At 41.5% G+C, this 25,733-nt stretch overlaps 1 protein-coding gene across 2 annotated transcripts in view; it reads left to right on the forward strand.

Annotated features, from left to right (window-relative positions):
- reps2 (RALBP1 associated Eps domain containing 2) overlaps positions 1–22,139 on the forward strand; it is a 23,099-nt gene extending 960 nt beyond the window's left edge. The window contains exons 2-19 of one of the 2 annotated variants that reach the window (XM_035652673.1): positions 6,059–6,182; positions 6,674–6,849; positions 8,337–8,445; positions 9,834–9,928; positions 10,011–10,152; positions 10,239–10,302; positions 11,256–11,424; positions 11,519–11,572; positions 11,819–11,897; positions 12,268–12,336; positions 12,766–12,814; positions 12,922–13,058; positions 13,410–13,471; positions 13,591–13,680; positions 17,101–17,187; positions 17,272–17,405; positions 18,413–18,518; positions 20,996–22,139. In XM_035652673.1, coding sequence (XP_035508566.1) covers positions 6,059–6,182; positions 6,674–6,849; positions 8,337–8,445; positions 9,834–9,928; positions 10,011–10,152; positions 10,239–10,302; positions 11,256–11,424; positions 11,519–11,572; positions 11,819–11,897; positions 12,268–12,336; positions 12,766–12,814; positions 12,922–13,058; positions 13,410–13,471; positions 13,591–13,680; positions 17,101–17,187; positions 17,272–17,405; positions 18,413–18,518; positions 20,996–21,064 — 1,815 coding nt within the window. In that variant the 3' untranslated portion in view covers positions 21,065–22,139. The remainder of the gene's footprint in view (positions 1–6,058; positions 6,183–6,673; positions 6,850–8,336; positions 8,446–9,833; positions 9,929–10,010; positions 10,153–10,238; positions 10,303–11,255; positions 11,425–11,518; positions 11,573–11,818; positions 11,898–12,267; positions 12,337–12,765; positions 12,815–12,921; positions 13,059–13,409; positions 13,472–13,590; positions 13,681–17,100; positions 17,188–17,271; positions 17,406–18,412; positions 18,519–20,995) is intronic. The other variant, XM_035652674.1, reaches the window with a different exon arrangement.
- Positions 22,140–25,733: the final 3,594 nt, after the last annotated feature.

Here is a 25,733-nt window from a genome sequence, read left to right on the forward strand (position 1 = left end):
ATTTTCTCAATTAATTGTTCAGTGTTTTTGTCTATGAAATGTTGGGAAATAACAAAAAAATGTCTGACACATTCAGATTGTTTATTTTGTCTAACAGTCTAAAATCCCACAGCACTGAATTTACAGTGAAAAGGCTCCACAGTTTAGAAGAAGCTAATATTTTGACCATACTGCTGTATTTTAGATTTTTAGTAGTTCTTTTCCTGTAGTTCCAGGCAGCCATTGTTTTCCATTCATTTCTCTACAGTATGAACATCTGGTAGCAGGCTTGCTTGAGTTGAGTAATCTATCACAGAGATCATTAAAGCGACACTGTGTAACTTTTGAAAGAAGAAAAAAGGAAGGATAAACGAAAAGTTAAACTCAAAAGCAATAAAATGCACCTTTGCTCAGTTCAGTACACTCACTGCCCTGGTATCACCTATAGTTTATGTTGGCTACTTTAGAAAGATATTACTGTATAAATCACATTTGTGTGACTTCTTGCCTTTTCTTCACTTGTGCTACTTTCACATTATGTTTTAGCATTTATCATTATCCAGTATTTGTCACTCGTGACCACAATAAACAAAAGTTACATAGAGTTGCTTTAAGGCTTACATTGCTAGTATGAGGTTATGCTATCCAAACTTTAAAAACTGCATTACCACAAAATGTGTAGACTTAATGTTCACTGTGATGGATTATACAACTCATGCAGTTTATAAAAGCTTGCTTATTGATTTTTGTCTACCTGGAGCAGTAGGAAAAATACAAATATGTATATGTAAAACTATACACTATTTAAAAAAATAATAATTATTTCATTGTAGTTAAATGTAGTTGATTCCAAAAGCACTGGCATTGTTCTTTAAGTTTCCACCCACTATTTTACTCAATGACACTGTCTGGGAGCCAAACCTGGAAAAAAAACAACATGCAAGAATAAAACTATTTGATTTTTCTGTGCCGTGTCACAGAAACAGTGGTCGTGCTAAACTGTATTTAATTGGCTCTAGCGCTCATTTTGCTGACAACCACAGTGATATAAACATATTTTTCCAGCTCAGATGAGCACAGTAGGTTGCCGCCTCCATTAACGGCGCTCACAGTCCCATGGGGTCAGTTCCCGGCGATCGCGGCCCATTGTGTTTCTGTGTGGGTGTCAGGAAGTTTGGCATTGAGCTCTGCTTCCTTCCTGTCCGGGCTGGATCGCCGCCACCACACGGGGGTGATTGACACACAGCCTTCTGAGCAGTGTTTGTCCCTGCTGCAGGATGCCTGCAGGATCACTCTTGGACTCAGTGCTGACTTCTGGGTCATTGTGTCAAACAGTATCAGAGAATCATGAATGGTGTATTTCCTCCAGGATCTATGATAACGTAGAAGTTGTTTTATGATTTGGCTGGACTTGGTTTTACTGTAAATACACTTTTTGCTATTTGTCAAAACAAGGGGGATTTTCCATCAAGCGCTGTGTGTGGAGGTGTGTTTTGTTGAGTCATGATTCACCTAGATTAACCAGATTTACAGAGGAAGGATCTTTATGTCTAGCCTGTGTTTACAGCAGATAAGTAGTCAAAGCATGACCCTTCTTACTGCTGAGATGTCATCGCTGTCAGTGAAGCCAGTTGTCCCTCAGAGGAAGCCTCAGGCTCCCACACATGACTCTGCAATGAAATCAATTGTGATGCTGATTTTATGGACTTGGAGTGCAACAAATGTTTCCCATAAGGTTTTATCATGTGAACACGATAAGAGCCAGAGTAGCCATTTGGAGTGCGTAGTGGAAGGTTAACTGTTTAATTGGATGCCTCCCCCGTGTGTACTACATGTAATTTAAATATAGACTGAATCACTCACCTGCTTGAGCTTACAGGTATGTGCTGAGTACAGTGACACGTTGAGTTACAAGTGTTGACAGACATTGTTGTAGAACCTGTCTGGTTGGTCCAGCCTCCTTCAAGATATGGCTTTCTGAAACTCAGCTTCCCTGGTGTTGACACATTCAGGACTGCTAGCGCCACATGTTGCTGGCAATATAAAAGCACATTTATGTTGATTTAATCAACTACATTGTTTTTCGCCATACCAGTGGTGAGGCTCCAGCAACGGTAAGTAAGTAAGTAAGTAAGTAAGTAAGTAATTCAAGCTTCATTTATATAGCACCTTTTTAACACAGAGGTCCAAAGCGCTTTACAAACAACAAAAAAACATAAGGGTATAACCATACCCAATCAAACCAACATAGGGAACATGTAAATACAAACATAAGGAAGATAAAATAAGGGGAAGGATAAATTAAAAGAGAGGCGGCAGATGAGAAAACAAACAAGATATCTATAAAAAGGCTTGCCTGCTAGAGGTGGGTTTCTTGAGGAGCCGCCTTAAAACAATCCACAGATTCAGTGAATCTGTGATGTTGATTTGTGGGAAGACTCTTCCACAATTCTGGGGCTTAAAAACCGCTAATATGGTCTTCACGGGTCACCTTTAGTTTTACAGGTTAGAGTGGCCGAGATGGATAAAAGAGGCGAGTTTATTAAGAGCGAAGTGGTCCGGAGAGTGAATGAGAACAAGGGAGTCTAATGTAACTGGGGGGCTGAAGGTCGATGAAGTCCTTATATGCCTTAATCATTGTTATGATCTTTAATATTCTGAATTTTACAGGAAGCCATTTTGTATGAAAGGATGCGAGAACAGAGTAATGTTGGACTTTTCCTTCCGATGGCTGGTTCTGGTTAAAAGTTCTGTTCCGGGTGCATTTTCGTACGGGTATTACTGGGGTGATGGACGAATCACATTAATGCTTGACTGGAGGCATGTTAGAGGGAGTCCTACTTATGTAATCTAGACGGAGAAAATGAAGCTGGTGAATTAATTTGGTGTGCTCAAGATCAGACTGGAGGGGAAAAACCCAGAAGAAGAACCTTTGATTTTTTTTTTTACTATTTTTGTGTTAGGCCTGCAGAAACAGGACTGGACAGGAGTAAATCTGTTATCATCGGCCTTTCCATAACAGTGGTGTATGACTGTCGATGAAAGGCGCTGGAAAAATGACCCAGAGGACATATACAGGTTTGGTGGTATGAACAGAAACTGGACCAAGAGTATCCCAACCTCCTCTGTATATGGTACACCAACAATGGACAGAGGATGGGAGAAATTGACTTTTTTAATGCAGTATCATTATGACAGACTTTCTCATAATATTATATAGACAGTCTTAAGGTAGAATCTGCTTACCAAGAAATGCAACCCTAGTTTCTTGTATGATCTATTCCAGTTAAGTTTAATAGGCTTTTTTCGTTTTGTTAAATTGATTTTTGGTCGATATTGAAGGCTGCAGTTATGATTCAAGTAATAATAAGGATTGGAGCTTTCACATTGTCAGCACTGCATTATAGGGGGTTAATGTTCATTTATTACACTCTTGGGAGCTAATGCTTTGTCTCTGTGTATGTTTTTGGCGAAAACCAACATTGGAAGCTTCTATGACCCCTCTACCAGGCTTTCTAGAATATCTGTTTCTCGGGCGGACACAATCTTTCAACGGATTTTAAGATATTATTTGATAGATTAAGTGTCGCAAGTTTGGAGATAGGTCTATAGCTTCTCTAACTCTGGTCTGGATTTGATGATCAGGGTTTTATAGAACGTGGCTGAACAATTAAAAAAAAAAACATTGTGGTTACGGACCGCTGAGGAGAGGGGAATTGATGATAGAAGATGGCAGGTCACGGTTGACCCAATGACAGGGAGTATGGATTTTATAATAATTTCTGTAGAATATCTGTGTTCACAGTGATGGGGGGAGAGGGACGCATGTGTTTTTAAGGATCTGTAGAGAGATAGGAGCAGAATCAGACAGTAAAATAGGACGACAGTGCAGAACAGTGAGGGGAAAATGAGACCTTAGAGTCTCATTTCGAAGGTCTAAGGCTTAGACCATCGATCTTGCCAATGAAAAAAAGACGGGAATTTTTCACAGTCAGCAGGAGTAATAGGGGTCTGTTGGTCCACCATTTTGGTTCTTGCTAAAATATCTCAACATTTATTGGATGTATTATCCTGAAGATTTTTTAGATGAATCCTACTGATTTTGGTGATCCCCTGACTTCACTCCCAGTTCCACCAGCAGGTTGACATTGTCGCCTGTTTGGTATATACAGACAGTATGTATTTAGAATCCTAAATACTTTGGACTTCCCCTTTCCCTAACATGGCAGATATTCAAACTTGATTTTTCTCATTCAGATTGTCAACAGAGCATACGATTTATTAATATCCAGAAAGTCATAGCAGCGACGACATTATGTGCGCTGAATTATTTTGGGCATCTTTCCATCTTCCTTAAATAACTTTCCCCCTCAGGCCATGGATCTGACCTGCTAGTCTGGTTCCTCAAGGCCTTCACTGGTGTTCCTGAAATAATCTCTTCATTAATCTTTATTTCCTGACCTCAGGCACACTCACCACTTCCACTGTCTGCTCAGCCTCTCACTGACCTGTAGTTGTTTTGGATGTGCCTGTGAAAGCTGATGAACGAACACAATGCAGGTTAAGCAGAAATAATGTCTCATCATAAGGCAGTATGAGCCACATGGACTCCACCCGCCCCTCAACCTCATTAGACAATAGGTATTAACAGCACTCCTGTTGTTCATATTTCAAAAACACATACCAGCTCTCTGTGACTGAACAACTAAAATATGTCAGAATAGGTTTATACAATATGGCACTCTCTCAAAAAATATGGTGATTTACTTTAAACTGGACTTTTGGACCTTGTATGCTATAAAAAAACATTTTAGTGTTAAGCACCGTTAATCCATTGTTGCCATAAGAAGAGCATTGTTGTCATCTCTCCGTCACCATGTTGAAACTAAAGTGATCCAAGTGACAGGAAAAAATCAAGCTCTAACTATATAATTTTTATTTAACAATATGTGACAGAGCCAGGTATACTAGCTGTTTCCCTGTTTCCAGTCTTTATGTTAGGTTAAACTAAGTGGCTGCTGGCTATAGCTTTATATTTAGCATAGAAAGATGTGAGAGTGGTATCAATCTTCTCAGATCTAACTCTCAGCAAGAAAGCAAATACATATATTTTCCAACATGTTATATTGTGTTTATATATTATTCATTCTTGCATTTTGATTGCATTTTGACCCAATCACCAGGATGTGTCTTTAGAGGGGCAACACCTAAAAATCTAGTTTATTCTAATATTTCAGTTGATATTGTGCTTACATGCACATTCTAAAAAAAGCTAATTATCCAGAAGTCAGACAGAGTAAATTTAGGGCAGGTTACTGGCCTGGGAACCAGACGAAACGAAGATCATGTTTGATTTGCAAATTAGTCTGGCGATGCGAGGCAAGCAGGTTCAGTTCCAGCGTAGAAATACTGGTTGATTTCTGGGACAAGATAGGTTGAGGGGCGTGTGTATATGTGCATGGTATAACAGGTACCATTAATACTTTCATGACAAAGAAAAATTACCATTCACAGTTTGCTTTGTTTCAATATTGCATTTAAACGTCCAGTATGTAGGATTTAGTGACATCTGGCGGTGTAATTGCAGAAGTGTGAAGGAGAAACTATGGTGGCTGCGAAATACTTGAAAAACCTCATAGGGGAGCTTTTATATAACTCAGTTATAAACAATCCTACTTTTTCCTCTTTTTTTTCTAAAGAAAATTTCTTTCTGTTATATTTTGGGGAAATTTTCCTCGATTGTCCTACATAATCCTAATCTTCTTTGCTCCCCCAATGCAGTCATTGTACCTCTAATCAAATGAGTACAGGATAAACAGATCCCGCTGTGCTGCTGATCCCTTACATACTGTTTCTTTTAGCTTTATTCTCTTAGTGGAGGCCGTAATTTTGTGCTACACATTATCTTGATCACGGTGTCAAATAATCACATGCTTGAGCTTACTCTGGTCCTGCCAAGATTACGTTTCCGGAAAGAGAAGAACGCTGTAGATGATTTATCAGTGTAATGTATTGTTAAAACCTGTCCATAGTTGTCCTTTGAGAATCATTCTAAACTTTCTGTCTTTGTTTCATTCAGGTGACCGAGGTGTGTGGAGCAAAGCGTCTGGGCTACTTTGGTACACCTCAGTTCTACGTGGCCCTAAAGCTGCTGGCAGCCGCCCAGTCTGGTCTGCCCATCCACCTGGAGAGCGTAACGGCCAGTAAGTCTGCTGCGCAGAGAGGAGGTGTCTTATGAGAGCAAAAGGGGATCAGGAGATTATCTTAACATGGCAGGATTTGGTCTAATCTGGATGAAAGGGGAGTCGCGTGGAAAGGGCTAAGTGGGTTTGCCCTTATTACACGAGCACACATTCAGTCACACCCGACCAAAGAGAAAATCTGTTTTCTACACAGGTCATGGTAGTATGATGGATTATTAGTAAAAGTGTGTTCAGAGTTTCACCATGATTTGGTTCAGTAGTCGCTAACCTAAAGACCTGACTCTGATTAACTCCCTCTGTCTAATTCTAGATCTATCAAAGGTCATTATACAGGAAGCTCATGACCAGACAGAAGTAAAAAGAATCTTCTTTTTAGACAATAAATACTTTTGTTTACCAGAGAAAATAAAAAATAAAAAAAGAAATAAAGAAAGAATCCCAAGCTACCTTGGTAAACAAGAATAAAAAATAAGCCCCATGTCTGCCTTTAGATCTACCTCTGCCTAGATTTCTTGGACTGAAGAATGAACCAGAGATGCGATACTCAGCCGTCCCTCCGAGCATAGACAGTCAGGGGGCTCAGTGCGGGACTGCACCTGGTTCCCTCTCCTGGACTCCAGCTGACCGAAGCGCATTCAGATACCTGGAAGCCAATGTGGAGAAGAAGGTGAGGAGCGGATGAAATTTCTAACGCTACAAAACATTATGTGTCAACTTCTAGCTCTCCTGCCAGCTCAAAAACATATAATTCAACGTTTGCTGTCTGGCATGTTTTGGAGCTTGGAACAGAGTGTAAAATATAGCATGGATGACTGTTGGGACAGTAGAGTGGTACACTGAGCAAAGACATTCAAGTCTGCTGTATTCATCAGAGCAGAAATGCCTTGTTGATGAGAGATTAGACGAGAATGACAAGCCTCCTTCAAGGTACCAGACCAGGCCACAAGAATGCAGACACTCATATGCACAAGGGCATCTCAGCACACAACCCTAATGAACACTTAAAGAGGAGAACAGATTGTAATTTTGGAAAATATCCACTTGATTTGACTAACTCAGACTGCTGAAGCCTCGTATAACTTAAATATATGTTTGAAGAGTGTGGCATTTGTCCTCCATCATGTACACTGGGAGCACATTAGGAAGGGATCTTTTAATGGCCACTATGAACAGGAGGAATGATAACAACAAGCAAAACCTGTTTCAGTGCTCAACTGGGCACATGATTATTGTTTTAAGACAGACATTCCTAGGTCAGTGGATGTTAACCTGGAGTCCTTACAGGATTTCCAGGGGGTCCCCAGAAAATTAGGGGATATAATAATTTCATTATTATTCCTTTGAATAGTTAGCCCAGTGAGAGAATGTATAAGAATGACTGTTCTGTTCACAGGATTCACGCTCATTGTTCACACTGTTAATCTGCCAATCCACAGTACAGGCAGTTATGGGTCTTATCAGACAGGGATCCATGGGACTACATCTTATCAACAGCCTGATATGAATCAATTTGAGGGTCCTTGACACCAAAAAAGTTGAGAACCACTGGCCACCATGAATCACAGTGTCTCTGGTTTGAGTTTTCCGTAGACCTTTGCTACGTACCTTTGCATTCGCCCTCTCAGCGCCTTACCTGTGCGCTCAGTGGAATGAAGCATCAAACTCTCCCAGCAAACCCTATTGTCCTTGGGTTGGAAATAAGTTGTCCGTACAATTTATTGTAACCCCTTCAAACTAGAACGTAGACAAGAGTTGTTCCAGGTCAGTGCTGTCCAGCTAACCTACTGCTAATCTGATGAGACAGCAGTCTACTTGTTCTCAGACAGATACTTCAAAAGGATAGTGCACTGTGCCATGAAAGGAACATTATCTCAGGACAGTTACAGGTACACAACAGTGACTCTGGTTTAGGTTACATTTGCCTCCACCCTCACCAGACCTCAATGCACTAGGGCACAGTTTGGCATGAGCTGGAAGAGGCTGTTCATAACATTAATGTGCCAGTGAAAATGTGCATAATCCAGTCACACTATCATGTTAGAAGGTGAGTTTACAGCAACTTGTCAGATCTATAACTGGAGTAACTAGAAGTATATTCATAGACGCTACTTATTGTTCAGCCTGTGTGAAATAACAAATATTCTGTGTCTGAAGGAACCTTGGTCCCCACCACGATCACCGTGCAGTTCACCGTCTCGCTCTCCACTGACCTACCGCAGCTACCTGTACACCAAGCAGAGGAACGGGGCCGACTCTCAGATCGGTAAGTGAATTTCCAGTCCAGTCCGCAAAAAGAGTCGCGAATGACCTGGGTCGCGGAGGCCCCCAAGGAAGGAATGAGGAGAAGTGCGCTCGCGGGTGGGTAAAATAGGTGCCGTGGCCTGTTTGAGACATGTTGTAAGGTGCCTGCGCCGGGGTGTTGGATGGCGGCGACGGGGCGCAGTGAGAAGGAGAGTCGGAGCGGAGTAGGTCATTAATCGCAGTTGCGTACCCCCCCCCCCCTCCCCGCGTTGGGATACGGGGTGCGAGCGGCGTGTTGTTTCTAGTCGCTTGGTAACAGAGGCGAAAAGACGCGGTGGGTCCCTGCGGGTTTCTGTTGACGGAGTCGCGCCGGTGTGTTGAATCGCCTGCGATGTGTTCTCGTGACGGCGAGGTGAGTCGCTGAACGACGGTAGTGGACACCGATAGCAGCAGCCTGGGGGCGGGCGCGTGTTTAGGGCGCTGCGCGGTTTTTACCTGGTCGTTGTTGTCGTCGGGGGGGGCGCGGGGGGGCGGGTGGTGTGCCGAGCGCGAGGTAGGTGGTTCTGGCTGCGCGGCGTAGCGGGAGGTGGCTGTGTGGCAGGTGGACAAGCGGGAGGGTGTGCGCCCTGGTGGGGGTGGATGCGTGGTGCGAGTTGGCGGGTGTTTGTAGTTGTGGTTGTCGTGGTGTCCCCCCCGCGTGTTTGGTTGTGACTATAGAATCGTCTTCGTATCGCCGTAGAGTGTCTGCTTGTATTATGGGCTTCGGCTCGTTCGGCGGCGCTTCGTTTCTGTTGTGCGGGTTCCTTGTCTGTTGGTGTTGGGTTTGCTTCTTGTTGAGCTATCGTATTGGTGCGGCTTGGTAAGTGGGGAAAACGCCAGTGATAGGGTGATTAAGATGGATATGGCGGATGTGTGGTGTGAGTGTTCGTATGGCGCTCCGTTCGTTTTTTTCTGTAATAACTCAGTTGTTGTTTTTTCATCTGTTTTTATAACTAGGAAGTGTCCTATTTTAGCAGTTTTGTAGAAGTGAATATACAGTAATTCAGCATGTTTGGACCATGTTTGGTACGTTACACTTGCTCGCAGCCTGATTTAGCACTTTCCTTGTGGATTGCTGCTGTAGGTAACTGGAATACTGCAGTGGACTCAAAACACAAGACGTACATGTGTTGCACCAGCCATGTATTATAAATTAGAAATGAACTGAAATGAAAAAGCTGAAGTTTTACTGTATCTCTGACACCTGTTCAGTTCTCTCCCCTCGCTTTACCCTCTCCTGGTCCTTTGATCTGTAAATCTCTCATTCTCTCAGATCACATTTTTGAGGGGTGTAATCGGTAGGACATCACTGCATGTTTGTCTCAGGTTTCTCCTCCACCAAACCTGTGTTTTTCCTCTCCTATCCTTCAGCCTATGAATGCAAACATTCCTCGCGGCTAGAGCAACACTCCTCGCCCAGTAACTACGGGACCAAAGCCACTGTGGAGCATCCTGCTATGGCTCGGGTAAAGCCAGATTGTTGTATAGCTTTACGATTATGTAAATAGTTCTTTAAGTTTGTATCATGATTCCTGTGTGTCTCCCCAGGCTTCTTCATCTGAGAGGCTGGATCAGCAGGGCGTAGTGGACTATTCTGACGATGACCCCTGGAGGATCACAGAGGAACAGCTGGAGTATTACACCAATCAATTTAAGAGCCTGCAGCCTGACCTGGGGGCTCTCATCCTGGGTTTGGACCCCCTCCCTATGCTCCACCTGTTTATGAATAGAAAAATCACTTTCACGCTGTAATATCACTTTGTGACTCTTTTGTAGGAGCCATTGCAAAGAACTTCTTCACAAAATCCAAGCTCCCAATACCAGAGCTTTCCCACATTTGGTAAGTGCTGACTCACAGTGTTGCCTGTCCTTGTTCTGTTCTGGGGTCAGTTGGCTGTTTGTCAGCCAAGCAGCTCAGCGTGCCCACTGAGTCAGACAGAGGCCTTGTTTTAAAAGTGCAGACCTTTACTGTCTTCTCATCCTCAAACAACCAACAAAGGTTTCACCACAAGGATATTTTAAACTGTTTTATCATTTATTGCAGCAAAGAGGGTGACTGAATAAAATAACATTTATTGGAAAATATGTAATTGTGAGTGGTATTAAGATATGAATTAGTTCATAAGACATTACTCACAATCATAAAGAAATAGTTTTTGGGAATTATGCTGGGGTTTAAAGACCAAGGTGTAAAAGCAACACTTTGTGGTTTTACTGGGGGCTGTGAGCTTGAGAGGTGCTGGGAGGTGGAGTTTTATCTTCAGACAGAGCCAGGCTAGCTGTTTCCCCCTCTTTCTAGTCTTTATGCAAAGCTAAGCTAATTGAGAATGGTATCGACTGGTACACTACGCAAATTTTAACGTGTTGAACTATTCTTTTAATGTTGAAAGCACCCTATTTAATTACAATAAATGTTTCCAAGATGTTTCTATGCTATGTGATAATACAGTATGATGTTTAAGAAGCTAAAAATAGTGCTATATCTTTATTTTGCTGGTCTGTAAGTTTAGTATAATTGAGAATTATTTCCTTTTAAGGTTTCCAGGGTAGAACTGTGTAATTTCGCACAAATCATAGGGAAAATACAAACTGTGTTCAATTGTATTTTTCCAAGTAGCAAAAATAAATAAATTAGCAATACATTTCTATCTTTTTGTTTTAAGAAATGGTTAACTAGGGAGTCTTTTTTTGGTCAGTGCACCAGATCCACTGAACATGGAAATATTGTGAAAAATGTGAACCGGTTTATGAATTAATAACATTTACTTGGATATTCTCATTTCTCTTCTTAAGGGAGTTGAGTGATGTGGACAGAGATGGAGCTCTCACTTTCCCTGAGTTCTGCACAGCCTTTCATTTGATTGTGGCGCGCAAGAACGGGTACCCTCTCCCAGAGAGCCTTCCTCCAACCCTGCAACCAGGGTTCATGCAGCAGGAAGAGGACATACCGGATACTCCTGAAGTAAGGAAACAGCCATGAATCTGTTATCAGAAACCTTCATAAATGTATCTGTCTTTGTTTTTTTGGTGGTTATTCCTACTGTGCTTTTTTGTAGAGTGCAGAGCCTCTTATTGTCTTTGAGGATACTGAACTGAGGCCCAATCGGCTGGTAAATTACACTCTAACTTTGCAGACACTCTAATGCCAGTTTTATTAAAAAAAAATGCATGTGTCCCTTGTTGGTGCCTGTAGGGGGCACTAACAAGCTGAACATGAAGCTGCTCCAAGTTAGTCCAAGAGTATCCCCATCAACATGTTTGGCTTGGGGCATAAGCTTGTACTTCCTAAAATTAATTAATTTCATTCAGTCTTTGCAGGCAGTGATGTTGTGATTTTTGCTGTATTTCCTTTTTAGGATCGGACCATTATAGAGAGGCTCCAGCCAAGCCTGGCCACAACAAAGCAAGATTTGAAAGAGGAATCATGTAAACAAGGTAAAATGAGATTCACCGTGTTCCAGTTTATTTAAGCAATTCATCAAAAAAATGCTGAAAACAGTATAAAGTATAAGTATAAAATACTTACTGATGCAAGGCGCTCAAAACAAAATATTAACTGGGATAGAGGCACTTTCTTTTTTATTTTGAAAGTACAAATCAGAATATGTAAAGAAAGCAGCGTATCCATATAATGATTTCTGATTTCTGGTGCTTTCCCAGATTATACTATATTACAGTATTTTATTTTGATAGGATTTTTTAAAATAACATGCTGTTACATCTTTCCTCAGAAGTTCGTACATGGTGAAGTCATTAGCCTTCATGTAACTAATCGTACTGCCGATGTCTTTATTTGTGTCTGCAGATGTAGGTGTGAAGAGGGTGACATCCCAAGAGAAACAAACTCTACAACGTGCTTTTCCTGAGAGGCCAGGTGATACTAAAACTCATTTTAACGTGGGAAAATGACAGTGAATACTTGCACACACATCATATACCACAGATACTGTACCTCACTAACCTCAGTACTTTCACTGTGTTGGGAATCTTTCCTCTTTTTTTCACATTTGGTGAAAAATGTAATTAAGTTCAAGAGTGATTTAGTTGAGAATGTAGCATCAAAAAACAGAGGGACTGGCCCACTGCAGCATTCACGTGTGTCTGAATGGTTTGATATATTTTGGTAATAATAATAATTAGCAAAAATGACATTGAAATGATGTACAGTGTTGATTGAGCTACTTTACACACATGCAACTTACAGTTTGTGGTTCCACAGGGAAGTAGTTGCTTCTCATTTACAAGTCAAACAAGACTAAAAGTCTGACACGCCTTTGTTCATTTAACATATCCTTCCTCACAGAGCCACCTCACGACCTGGACCCACAGATGAGGACAAAAACTAGACCGAGGTGAAAATGACCAGAACACACAGAAGTGATTCACAAATATTCTGAGCTAATGCATGCTAATTCACCCCATTATACTTGTTGTTTTTCCCATGTGACCTCACCTCCAGGTCATACTCCAGCACTTCTTTTGAAGATGCGATGAAGAAAGCCGAAGAGCCTCCCACCCCTCCACCTAGACCCCAGAAGACCCACTCCAGAGCCTCCTCACTGGATCTCAACAAGCTGTTCCAGCAAGGCGCTCCAGGTACGATCCACACCCACGGACTCTCCCCCGTCTCCACTCAGCTCTTCTCACAGTATTCGTTTTCTAACACACACTCAACTCAGAGGATGAACCGCCAGTGGCTACGGTGTTATTGTGTTTTGTTCATGAAAGTTTTTCTTGCATTGGTGAACAAAAAGGGAAATGGAGATAGGTGGGTTTTATTGTTCAGTCTGAAAGGGGGGAGGCTCGCAATAATGCAAGTTAGTGCCTGAATGTGAAAATATGTGTGGTTTTTGTTCTTTGTTTTAAAGATAGAAATGTGACTCCTGAGAGCAACAAAGAAACAGCTTCACTAGTTTATAGCTCAGTGATATTTTATTTCGATTTTAGGGGTTAAAAGCGGATGGTTGCCACCTCCTCCAGCCCTCCCTCCGAGACCAACAACATCACAGGTAAGCCTGGTTTGATTATGGCATTTGTTGTTCCTCTGAACTCCAACTCTACAAATGTCTCATAATTGAATGATGAACGAGAGCTTTGGTTGATCAGTGCCTATCGTGTCTCTTGTCAGGTTCCTCATTTTATCAGCGTTTCAGAGAAAACTCCCCAGAATAAAGTGCAGCAGCCAAACTTTGCTGACTTCAGCCACTTTAGAGAAGAGGTGAGCATGAAATCTGATTTTCTGCTTTGATTTTTCTTGGCTGGAGTTTCCAAATGTAGCAATCAGCAACACAAATCGTCTCTTCAAAAGGGAGGAAAAAAATAAGCAGGCAAACTTCAATTCCATCCTAGATCGTCAGCGTTTTCCACTCCCCATTTTCCGCCCTCCATCTCAGATGTTGCACCGTAAATGTGTCACTGAGGTCATGTTTGTCAAATATACGGGCCTCTATTTCAAGACAGGGTTATGACAGCGGTGTACTGTACATCAAACGGCAAGCGAGCGAATACATCAGGGATTTATTTATGTGACATGTCGCCCATTTAGTCTCAACCTTTTCAACCTCATTCTCTTTGTCCTTCATTTGTCTTTCTTTATTCTTGTATCCTGTTATACGACAACAGTGCAGTGCATGGTTAATACTCATGACAAAACACACCATTTGCACTAGCACTTTGCAATAGTTATTAAAAGTTTAAGGACATTAAAAGCCGAAATTAAATGTGTAAAATGATTGCCTTATATAATATGATCATGCATTTAGGTATTTTATCAGCTTTCCTCCACCATATCACCATGCTCAGGGTTCCCACGCATCCTGTAAACCCTATAAAATCTAGTTTTCCAGTCATGAAAACACAGACATCATGGCAGTAATCTATGTTGTCCTGTATTTTAGCCTCTCACTCAGATATACGCCTATGTAAACCTGGCTGTATGACACTTCAAAGCTATATGCATACAGCCTAATAATAATCAAATTTCTTGTTGCTGTTATAAATACAGTCACAGTGATTTTAATTGTACATATATGAACACTTCTTGAATTCTACTTGATTTGAACTGTTACTTATGGGCTGTGGCCAAATAAATGTAGTCAATTTGTCCGAAACCGCTGCTTATTTGACTTGTCAAAAAGGGTGGGAACCCTACATTCTCCATCCTCTGAAAACAAGTTATGTCTGTCCATTATCAGCTCAGCCCAGCAGTTATTTTAACATAATCTTTTCATATCAGATATGTATTCATATCTCTGTTTATACAGTGGTATAGTTCCTCCTAATTAATAATCCATCAGGTGTAATTTGACCACTGTCACAGTATTGGCCGACCACTCATTGTTTTCTTTCACAGTTTTGTTTATTGATATTTTCAAGGCATTAATTGGATTAAAGAGTTACCCTTTTTTAATTTAATTTAACTTTTACTCTCCTTTGTTTGTTTTTTTTTAACCATTCGTCTGGTAGACAGCCTGAAGGGTTTCTGTCTTTCTGTCCACCCCTCTGACTCCTATTTAACAAATCAGATTGAGTTTTAAGGTCAAAGGGCACTGCGACTCCTAATTTTATTCAAACAAACTGGCTCAGTCCTCCATGGATGTCATATGATCCCTCCATTAGTCAGACTTTTTTACGCCGTCTTTTAAATCACTCATGGTTTGTATTTGTTGAATCCAGCAGACATGCCCTCTCTCTACTCTCTCTACTCTCTCTACTCTTGTGTCTTTAAGTCATCTTTTCCATCACTGTTGCCTGTGCAGTGTCCCCATTCCTCTCTCTTCCCACAGGATGTTTTACTTAGTCTTAATTAAAACCAAAGAGACTGGATGATCCCAAATGTGCTTATACTCCGTATGTATATTTTTCACTTGAGAGTGAGACAAGCTGAAACTCATACCAGCCTGAACCCCTCAGAGAGACATAAGTGAACTATAGGTGTAGTTAAAAATAGCTTCCTTAACATAAAACATGTCAACTTTAAGGTTTAGGGTTAATATTTGATACCAGCTTTTGGAGGGAACCCTTGGGAGCAGTTCAATTTGCAGTTGTGAATGGAAAAACAACTTCACATCTGCAAGCATATACCGGTCATCCTCTGTTCATTTCATTCTGTTTTTGAAAGAAAGGAAAGTAAGTAACTGCTGTGTTAAACCAACTTTACTTCACTAACTTCGCTTCGCTTCAGTTTTCTTTTTTTCACTTTATTTAACTTCACTTTGCTTTTCATAGTTATTCTTTGCTTTGCTTTACTTTACTTTACTATACTGAACTTCGCTTCGGTTAAGTTCAGTTCACTTCACTTTTCCACACTATGAACTTTTCCAGTGACCACAGCAGAGTCGGTGAGAAGAAACCACTGTGCAGTTGGTGTGACACTGGGCAGGGAGCGATGAGGGATGCTACTGCAGCAGTGACCTAAATGCCATACCTTTGTTTCTTGTTTTTTCCAAAGCACAGCAGAGCTAAATGCACATATCTGTCAGTCCAACTACCATCCACACTCGAGAGAGTGGAGAACTTTTCCATCCACCTGACAAGTAAATCCATTCAGACAGGGAGGGAGTTATACAGAGTCAGAGTCAGCTCTCCTCTCGTCCTCCTGTTGTGTTCGCTGGTTTCGCTCATTGTGCCAGCATTGCCACATGGAGCTTTAGTGTCTAGTCAAGTTGCTGTTATTTATAACAGTTAAATGAGCTCTATGTGACAGTGACATTAATTCTCCAGCTCTCTTGCATTGCTGGAGTGAAACAGCCGTGACCTGTGGCTGATGTGACCACACATGCTGCTGTTGGAGCTCCTGTGGTTTATTGCCACTGTAGCAACTACTACTGTACCTTTTTAAATGTTTCAATGCTGTGGTTGTGTTTCACATCCAGTGGCGCAGGGAATCTCAAGGTCATTTATTTGTGTCTGCTTGCATGTCAGTTGCATTGCTCAGCAGAAATGAATTTTTCGGTTTCTTGGGTACAATTTACAGCAGCAGCATTAGCCTGTTTAAACCATCAGGAAAGCCCAGGCATTTCAACTGTCACCGCAATGGAGACTGCAGCCCCGTAGAAATTAGTGGATCAAATTCACTAAATCCAACATTAACAGATGGGAAATTATGTAGTGTAGAAAGGGTACAGAAGGTGCAGCCTAGTAAGAAATACCTTTAACTTTCACAACAACTAATTTTGCCGTCTTGCTATGAGCTAAACTTAAGAAATAAAGAAACTGACCTTCACATGTAGGCCCTGTCTTGCACTATTAACCTCTCTGCCGAATGAAAGCAGGTGCTAATACTTTATAGATTATGTCAAGAGGAGAATAATGGCTGAAATGCAGCAAGAAGATGCAATAAAAGCAAGTTAATCCATCATGGCTGCCCCTGAGCAGGCAGGAAGCCGTGCCTGGAGAGCCCTAGATCGCGGTCCCTGCAGGGAAGATACTGATTTATCCACAGTCAGGGCAGACACATTTCATCCTGCCTCTTAAGCAGTTCCCTCATAATATTTAACCTCATCATGACATCAGGACTCTTACGTCGGCCAGCAGTGGGAAGAGATATTTTATCGTATCACTCTTGTGACCAGCATCCTTGCAAATTTTTTTGTGTGATTTCATTTTACTCATGCTGTTGCTTTTGTCTGTGCTGCAGGAGGAGAGCAGTGTGAAACCTGAGGAACAGGGTCTGCGCTCAAGATTTGGTCGAAGTACTGAAGACTTGACAAATGCGTCAAAACAGGTCAGAACTGTTAACATAGACATGTGAGAACCATACTAGTTTTATTACTAGTGTCTGATTTTTATTTCTGAAACTATCCTGCAGGACATGATTGGAGTTTCTCACACTCAGGCGCCACAGAAGCCGGTCCGCAGGAAATACCACCCAGAGAGCCAGAACCTGGAGGCCGTACCTCCACCTGCCATGCCATTTGCTACCCCTGCCAAACCTGCTCAAAAGTAAGTTGAACATTTGACTCTTTAATTCTAAAATAAGTTTAATTTTCAACACAATATGATTGAATGTGAATTTAGTTAACTAGTAGCAGTGGCTACTACAAAAACTACATTTGTGAGGTGACTTATGTTAAAGCTTTAATCAATATTTTAATATTAGTAAGGGATCAAATGACTATATGTAATGTTAAAGGGTCACTCCAAGCAAAGAATTATGACTCATTTCTGCAGCTGCCTGCAGCTCCTTGAAGCTTTTTAGCCTCTTTTACCTTGTTTTGGTTTTACTACGACTTAAATGTTTCAATTTTCCACTCACAGCAGCATCAATTTTAGCCACAATAGGCAGCTGTTGTTGTTGTTACATTAAAAAGCTCTAAAACTTCCTGTATGTTATCCCCAGTACCAAACAGCAGAGAGACAAAGTTAGCATCTAGCTAGTGAACATAGTTGACCATTTCAGAAAGGAGCAAGACATTCACAAGATGTTAGAGAGACCTAAAAGGAGAGTGAATATTGGACTTAGATTCATCAAGTGGACAGAAAGACGACTCAGACGAATACTAATGCCATGTCTGCTTGATGTGGGGATAAGCCGCTGTTTGCTAACACGTTAGCCATATCAACTTTGTAAGGCGATAACATGTCAATGTTGTGTTCACAGCTTAATGCACTTTAATTCTTGAACTAAGTACTGTAAGGTTAAAGCTATCCAGTAAGAGGAATTCAACAGACATTAAGGCACACCCTAACCCACCGTAATGACTCTAGCATGTGTTCTCCTGTCTCCTTATTGACCAGACAGATCATTCACGCTGTCTGTGCAGTGGGTGACCATCACTAACAGTAGTGACTGCCGGCAGTGGCTGAATGATTGATGTAAAACCCCCGTGCCTTTGTCTGATCTTTTGGAATCCACTCCAAACATCATGCTTAGACGTAGTAGTTCTCTGAACAAGGTCCGTAGAAAGTGAATTAAAAACCTGATAAAAGTGGCTAAAATTCTCTCTCAGGCTGCTGTCCGGACAGAAGAGGGAGATCCAGATGGCGATCCGTAAAAACAAGGAAACCAACGCAGTGTTGACACGCCTCAATAGCGAGCTCCAACAGCAACTCAAGGTCAGCTCATCGTCTGTTTCTTACAGCACAACACACATGTAAAAGCAACCAACCAGTCTGTGTACATTCTCCTGAAGGTGGGTGTGTTTGTCTATGTGGACTACATTAGTGGCAGGCCGCAGTGACTTTCTGACATTCCCAGCCCTCCGCCTCCTTTTGGACAGTGTGAAATGGTAAAATACACGGTTCAATCCAATGACAAGAATTTCATACACTACATTTTCAACGCAAGCCTGAGAGGGCTGTAACGTTCATGTTAACACGTTTTTCGAAAGTTTGCGATTGCCTGTCCTAAGTTGAATTTGCGCTTTTAAGTGAGTGCGACAACGAATGGTCCCGCTGGTCCAACTTGGTGAAAAGCTCGGAGCTCAACATGTCTGCACCGCTACCCATCAGTCATAGCTGAACTAATGGCACAGACTTGGCTGTTTGCTTTGGGGATCTGCCTGTGGCACACGCACTCACATTTGGAACACATGCTGCATGCCTGTCATTCTCCTGGTAAATTATCCAGTAGTGAAACCTTCACGCTCACATGCAGCACTTTTATAGCTTTAATACAACAGAGACTTAAGAATAGAAAAAATATCACACGATACACATCCACACAGGCAGGCTGATTGTAAGCTAGCTTGTAAGTATTTATAATGGCATTCTTCTTCCTTTAGTACTTGGTAACGTAGGGTGTCATTTATTCGCTTTAACTCTGCTAGTTCCCCAAAGCATCTGTGGAATTTTGCAGAGAAAGGCATATGTGTCTTTATATAGACTCAGGCCTTGTTGAAATACCAAACAGCCATTGGCATTCACAACTGTCTTCTTCAAAATAGAGCCTGGGTTGGTCAGGCATCCAACTGCAACAGGGTGTGTGAGGAAAGACAGGAGGCTGGATGGAAAGGAATCTGTGACTTTTTGTCCTTTTGTTAAATTGAAGTAGCATTTGAAATAATGACGATGTGTGTAGTGACTGTTCAAGAAAATCATAATAAAATCTCCACATAGAAAAACTTTAATTTTTGCCCTTTAATCCAACATGGTTATTCTGAAGAAGGAAATATTAGTCAGTTTTTGTTGAACAGACAGGAGACCAAGGCAAAGCTATGGAAGACCAACACATTTACTTATGGCTAAGGATTGTCCTGATTCCCAGCAGAGGATTTTTCACGAATATTGCAGCAAATATTGCAGCCACTGTGGTTCCTCCTTCGCACTTCCTTTTTGTCGTCAAATGCAGTATTCAGTTGGTCGGAATCTGCAACTTCACCGCTAGACAGCACTAAATTCTACGCACTTGTCCTTTAAATTTACTTCACTTTTCATTTTGGACATTCCACTCTATTTATGCTACCCTTAGGCCAAAACGTCATTTCTTCATGCAAGATACCTCCAAATCTAATGAGCAGATGCCATGAATTTACCTCGTGACCTTTTATGTAGAGCAGTTGTTCCCAACCCCCAAGCAGTACCAAGATAAATCTGAATATGATTCAAGATTTAAATTAAAGATTAAAGATACGGTCTCAGGCCTCTAAAAGTCCATCAAATGAAACGATCACAGAGAAAAATCCTCATTAAGATGAAACAATGCTTTGGATGTACTGCTCTCAACTTGCTACATCCACACTTGAGGGGTCACAAGTAGACATTGCTTAGTTTTAAAAGGTCACAACCCAAACTGGTTGGGAACTATTGCAGAATAATCTTTGTATTTCATCACATAGTTTGGTGTGTAATGAACATTAGTACCATACTACTTTAGGTTATTGATCTTGTTATAGGCCATCGTTACCATGGCAAGCAAAACTAATAATGGCACAAAGCTTGTGAACTAAGGGAGTCAACTTGTGTCAGCCTCTACACTCACATAACAAACTCTTCTTGCTGAGTCTACTGTCCCCTCGCGATGAAGTTAGTAATGTCTCTGCTGAGCTGAGCTTTCTTGTGGGCAGAGACGAGTTCAGAGCCTAGATGCCAAATATCAACACATTACATATTCCAGTGAGTTGACCTTGTGGCCTTTCCTCCAGTGCCACCCTCAGGACAAGCTTTACATTTCTAGCCCTATTATTGGTAAAACTATGCTGTATGCTGTTCATTCTGGCCCATCACTTTCATATTTGGGGGTGTAACAAACATCTTGTTCTATTTGTACTAAACTTTCATTATTCTGTGTAATACGATTTTTTACAACTGGAGAATGTAAGAATCACTTTATGTCTACAACAATAAGTTAAAATAAAAATGTTTAAAAATAACTTATAATACATCTCCATATAGTTTTTTGTCAAAGCCACAGGGTGCCACAGGGTGCCACTGGAGAGGGACCAAACAGCCACAGGTTGCCTACTCCTGGTCTAGACCATTGTTACCATGGCAAATAAAGCTAATAAAGTCATTACTGCCTGAGGTGCGTCTCTTGTTCAGAGTGCAGTGATCAAAGGTCATGTTTTGTTTTGGTTTTTTTTGGTTGGCTGCAGGTGGTTCACCAGGAGAGGGTCACCTTGGAGTCCCAGCTGGAGCTCCTGCGGCCCGTGGCGTCAACGTGACTGAAGTCTGGTTAGAGTCACGTTACCTGCCGTGTGTCACCTACATACTATCAAACATCAAAGTTTGAGCCAAGATACAGAAAGTTGTTGTCTTTTGTCATGAATACATAATAAATGTAAAGGGGTTGACGATGGGGATAAACAGGGATTTCTTTGATGAACAATTCCAGCTGTTACTCTGTGTTACTTTTAATGATGTTTTGCAGGATTAAACCATCCATTTTTCAAACACTGAATGATATGCACATGTAAAATATCTTGTTATTCATTGTGACATTCTAACTTTTTTTTCCTCTTGATTTTTCATGACTCTTACGACGAAAGTACTCTCAGTTTTTCAGTGTGTGGATGCAGTGCATTACATGTGTATCCATGTGTGGTCTAAAGCAAGTGATGGTGCTACAGATTAGTTTCTGAATCGGATTACTTTTTGCACCTTGGTTGAAAAAAAATGCACATTTGCGAGGTTGTATTTAATGTTTGGAAATGCCGCATAAGATATGAGGTGGATTTAATTTAGCTACTGGTTTCCACCCTGCGCACAAGATTTGATTGTCTGCTGCCACAATGTAGCACTGGCACATGAGGCTATCGGGACACTGAGGAATGTTGACACTGGATTTGTATGAAATATTTTACTTGAACACCCCATCTTTAATGTAAGCACTGTTTTAATCCCCTTATGTTTATTATCATATGAAGAGTTATGTCTGCACTGCAGCCATTAAAACCATCAAAAACCAAACCAGTGTTTGGTCGAGAAAGAAAATGAAATTAGCACAATGTTCTTCTAATGTTTTGCAAGATAGATTTCAAAACAGCTAATGTGTCTGTACAAGCAGATGTGGTTTTGATTTTATCTATGCAAAGATGTGGTGCTTCTTAAGCTTGCTTTAGACCATTTTTTCCACACATCCTGATTGTTCATGATGGTAAATGAAGTGGCTGATGATGGCATGCTTGATACTGCATGCTAAGATGATGTGAGCATTGGACTGTAAACCTTAAATCATGCACAACTGAGCTCTGGGCTGAAGACAATAATCAAACTAATCAATAAATTTGTCTATTTTTATTGGTTGTAATTTTTTTATTATACCTGTTGACACAAGAGTTGTCCATTCTTTTTGTGAATAACTGAAAGAAATGTTGTTTACTGCTGTGTAAAGATATAATGGAGAAGCATAAATATAGAGAAAATATAGAGCTCAACAAGAGAGAACTACTCTGAAATTCCATACTCAAAAGAAGATAACATTGACGTTTGGATGCATTCACAGATGTATCAGAAGCCATTATCATATCCCTGGTATGAGAGCAAAAGAGATCAAACAGACTGCAGTAATAACCCTCTGGCTCTCACAAAGCAGCTGTGCTTTCTCCGACACAGACATAACAACCGAGGGTCAAGCAGATCACCGATGGCTGTATTCCCAGACCCTCCGCCACTGCTGTCCCAAAATATCCACTGACACACTTGGCTCCCATTTAGTCACCTCACGCCTATTCATCTCTCATTCATGTCGCATTCAAAAGCCCAACTCACTCCTCCGACACCCTACTTTGACCGTGATCAAGAAATTTGATATTCATAAAGGCAATTTTTATATCATGGGAGTGTTGGTCGATCTACCACGTTTCTCCAGACTGAAACATCTCAACGGATACGTACGGATATTCATGGTAGCCAGAGGATGTATCCTAATGACTTTGGTGGTCCCTTGACTTTTCCTGTAGTGCCACCATGACGTCAAAATTATAATTTATCAAACACTTGGGTTTATGACCAAAAACCTGCTACACTAATGACATTCCCATCAACCTCTGCACTACTTTGTGTTTAGTGCTACTCAGCAAATGTTAGCATGCCAACGTGCTAATTGCAAGCTAATAAACATTACACCTACTTATCAGCATGTTAGCATTGTCAAAGTGAGCATGTTGGCATGCTAATATTAGCATTTAGCAGAGGTGTGACCAAGTCATTGTTTTCCAAGTCACAAGTAAGTCTCAAGTTTCTGCACTCAGGTTCCAAGTCAAGTCCCAAGTTCTAAACCCGAGTTTTGAGTCCTACACAAGACAAAATGCGCTTTTCATCAAATGCCATTTTTACAACATAGTAATAATATAAGAAAGAGGTCATAATATGTTCTTTGTCAGGTTGATACTTTTATATGGGGGTCTATTCGAATGGGTTTACATGCTTTAGTGTTCAAAAAGCACATTTTCTCTTACTAATACATTGCCAAAACAAATCGCAAATGTATTAGCTAAGAGAAAAGATTGTGCCTGTTGGTTGAACACTAAAGCCATCGTGAAACGCCATTTCGAAAGTTCAGACCCCCATAAAGAGAGTATCAACCTGACAAAGAACATATTTATTGACCCTTTCTGGTATATTGTCGGCTACGTTATTGTTTGCCTAAAAAGCGCATTTGGATGAAAAGGCGCATTTTTGTCCTGTGTTAACCAAAACTGCGGGGTTTTAGAGACTTGCGTGGCGACTTTGACTTTGGGAACCTGAGTGCAAAACTTGAACTTATCTTGTGACTTGAAAACATGATTGGTACACGCTCTTAAATTGCTAATATTTTCTTTAGCATTTGCAACATGCTTCACTCTTGGACAATGGCTAACCATCTATTAAGTAGGCTGTACGATGTTTATTAGCTTGCAATGTAGCACGTTGCATGCATGCTAACACTTGCTATAGCACTGAAACGAAAGTGAGGTCAAGTGAGTTTGATGGGAATGTCGATTAGTGGTAGCAAGGTTTTTTGTCGAGTAAACCCAAGTCGTTGGTGGCGTTGGATAATTATAATTTTTGACGTGGCGCATGGGTGGCAGCTACACGCGCGCTCAGGGACATCCAACAGTCCATTAGATAACATCTCCTCTTGCGGCGTACCGGACTGAGGCATGAGTCCGCGTTACGGTACCGTTGAGATTGGTGCTTTTTTTTCTTGTTTTTTTACCAGGCCTGGGAGAACAGAGCGTCGTCGGGTAGAGGTCGAGGACCAGCACTCCCGCGTCTCTCTCATGACTATATAAAACTTGCCTTCTTTTATGAATTATTCTACAACCTTTCCTGATCGGCCTCACGGTCGCGAACTATGGTACGTCCGTCGTCGCGGAGAGGGAGTGAGTTGGCCTGTGTATGACATGCCGACATGAGCCTTAGTGAGTGATGCATTTGGAATTACTGCGTTGAGGTGGATACACACTAAATGCGCGAGAAGCAACGTGTGTCAAGTGATATTTTGGGACAGCAAGTGGCGGATTTGGGGGGTCTTGGGAACTAACCACGAGGGCCCATCGGGTTGATCCTCGCTTATGACCGCACATCCAGATTGTTGCATGTCGGAAACGGTGTCGCTGCGGGCAGCGCGCAGTCTGCTTTCGTGAGAGCCAGAGGTTACATCACCTGCCAGTCTGATGTGTGATCTCTTTGTGCTACAATAACCGTGGTAAGTTACCAGGCAAGATGCGATCGATGTATTATGGCCTGGTCTAAGGTGGGACATAGTAGTTCTGCGTGAAGTGCCCATCTCAAAACTCTCCATGTCTCTATTTTAGTCTTAGCTTGGGTTGAGTAATGTTAATTTCAGAGTAGTTCTTCTTCATTGTTTGGAGGCAGTTCTGATTTAGATGTTCAATCTGCCCTAGTGAGTTTAGCTTGCTTCATCCGTGATTAGGAGCTATCACCTATTACGATCATGCAGGGAAAGACATATCAGTTCCTTCTCACATTTAATCACCAAAAAGAGCATGGACACTCTCTGTCGTCCAGAGCAGACGGTATAAATTGGAAGAGAAAACATTAAACAACAATAAGAAAAGATGTAGAACGATAACCAATTTAGGGTTTGATTTAGTTGTGAATTCCATGAGCTCATATTATAGAATTTATATTATTGTTAATTTAACATTCCACTATTCTATCATCATCTTAGTGCATGCATATTACAAAGCTTGGCCCATCAAGATCTTACCTTCATTTAACAATATCATTTATGATCAATCAGGACTGTGTTATTTATGAAAATAAAATAATGCCAACTTAGGAAGGCATCCACAAACTGTCATCATGTATAACCTTGTGATGTGTAGAAAATCCGCTCACTGCTATGTATCGAAGGACGGAGCACTTAGCTGTTTGCACCGGTCTGATAGAGACATATGAGCGGAAGCGAGACGAGTTAGAGAGACAGACTTTGGTGCAGGCGTAGAGCTTGTCACTGTTAAATACGTTTCGCGGCGGGTGGCGGAGGAGCTCCGAGACACCGCTCTCGCACTTTCTTTTGGCGTTTCGCGCCCCATGGGTTGCTAATGCGCGGTGCGCAGACATAGACGTGTTCCATGAAAATGGGGTCACGACGATGTGATAATTAAAACATCTAAGGGATTAAAGAACAAGTGACCCTGAACTTAGCATAAAATGGGGTGTTCAACAAAATTGAAATACATTTTTCACTTTTTCACCCTACACAATCCGCTGATGTCTAACTCATTCCTCGAGTGTCTTCCCGAAGCCTCCACTGCTGCCAGTCGCCTTACATTTCTTCTCAGCAGGACAATCAAATCCTCTCCGTGCGCCAGCGGTGGAAACCAGGTACCAGCCTAAATTAAATCCCCACTGCGGAGGGCCCTGAGGTGTGTCGCAGATGCG

Source organism: Morone saxatilis, unplaced genomic scaffold (assembly GCF_004916995.1).
Source record: "Morone saxatilis isolate NCDOM2014 unplaced genomic scaffold, NCSU_SB_2.0 Contig12, whole genome shotgun sequence".
NCBI classification, from domain to species: Eukaryota; Metazoa; Chordata; class Actinopteri; family Moronidae; genus Morone; species Morone saxatilis.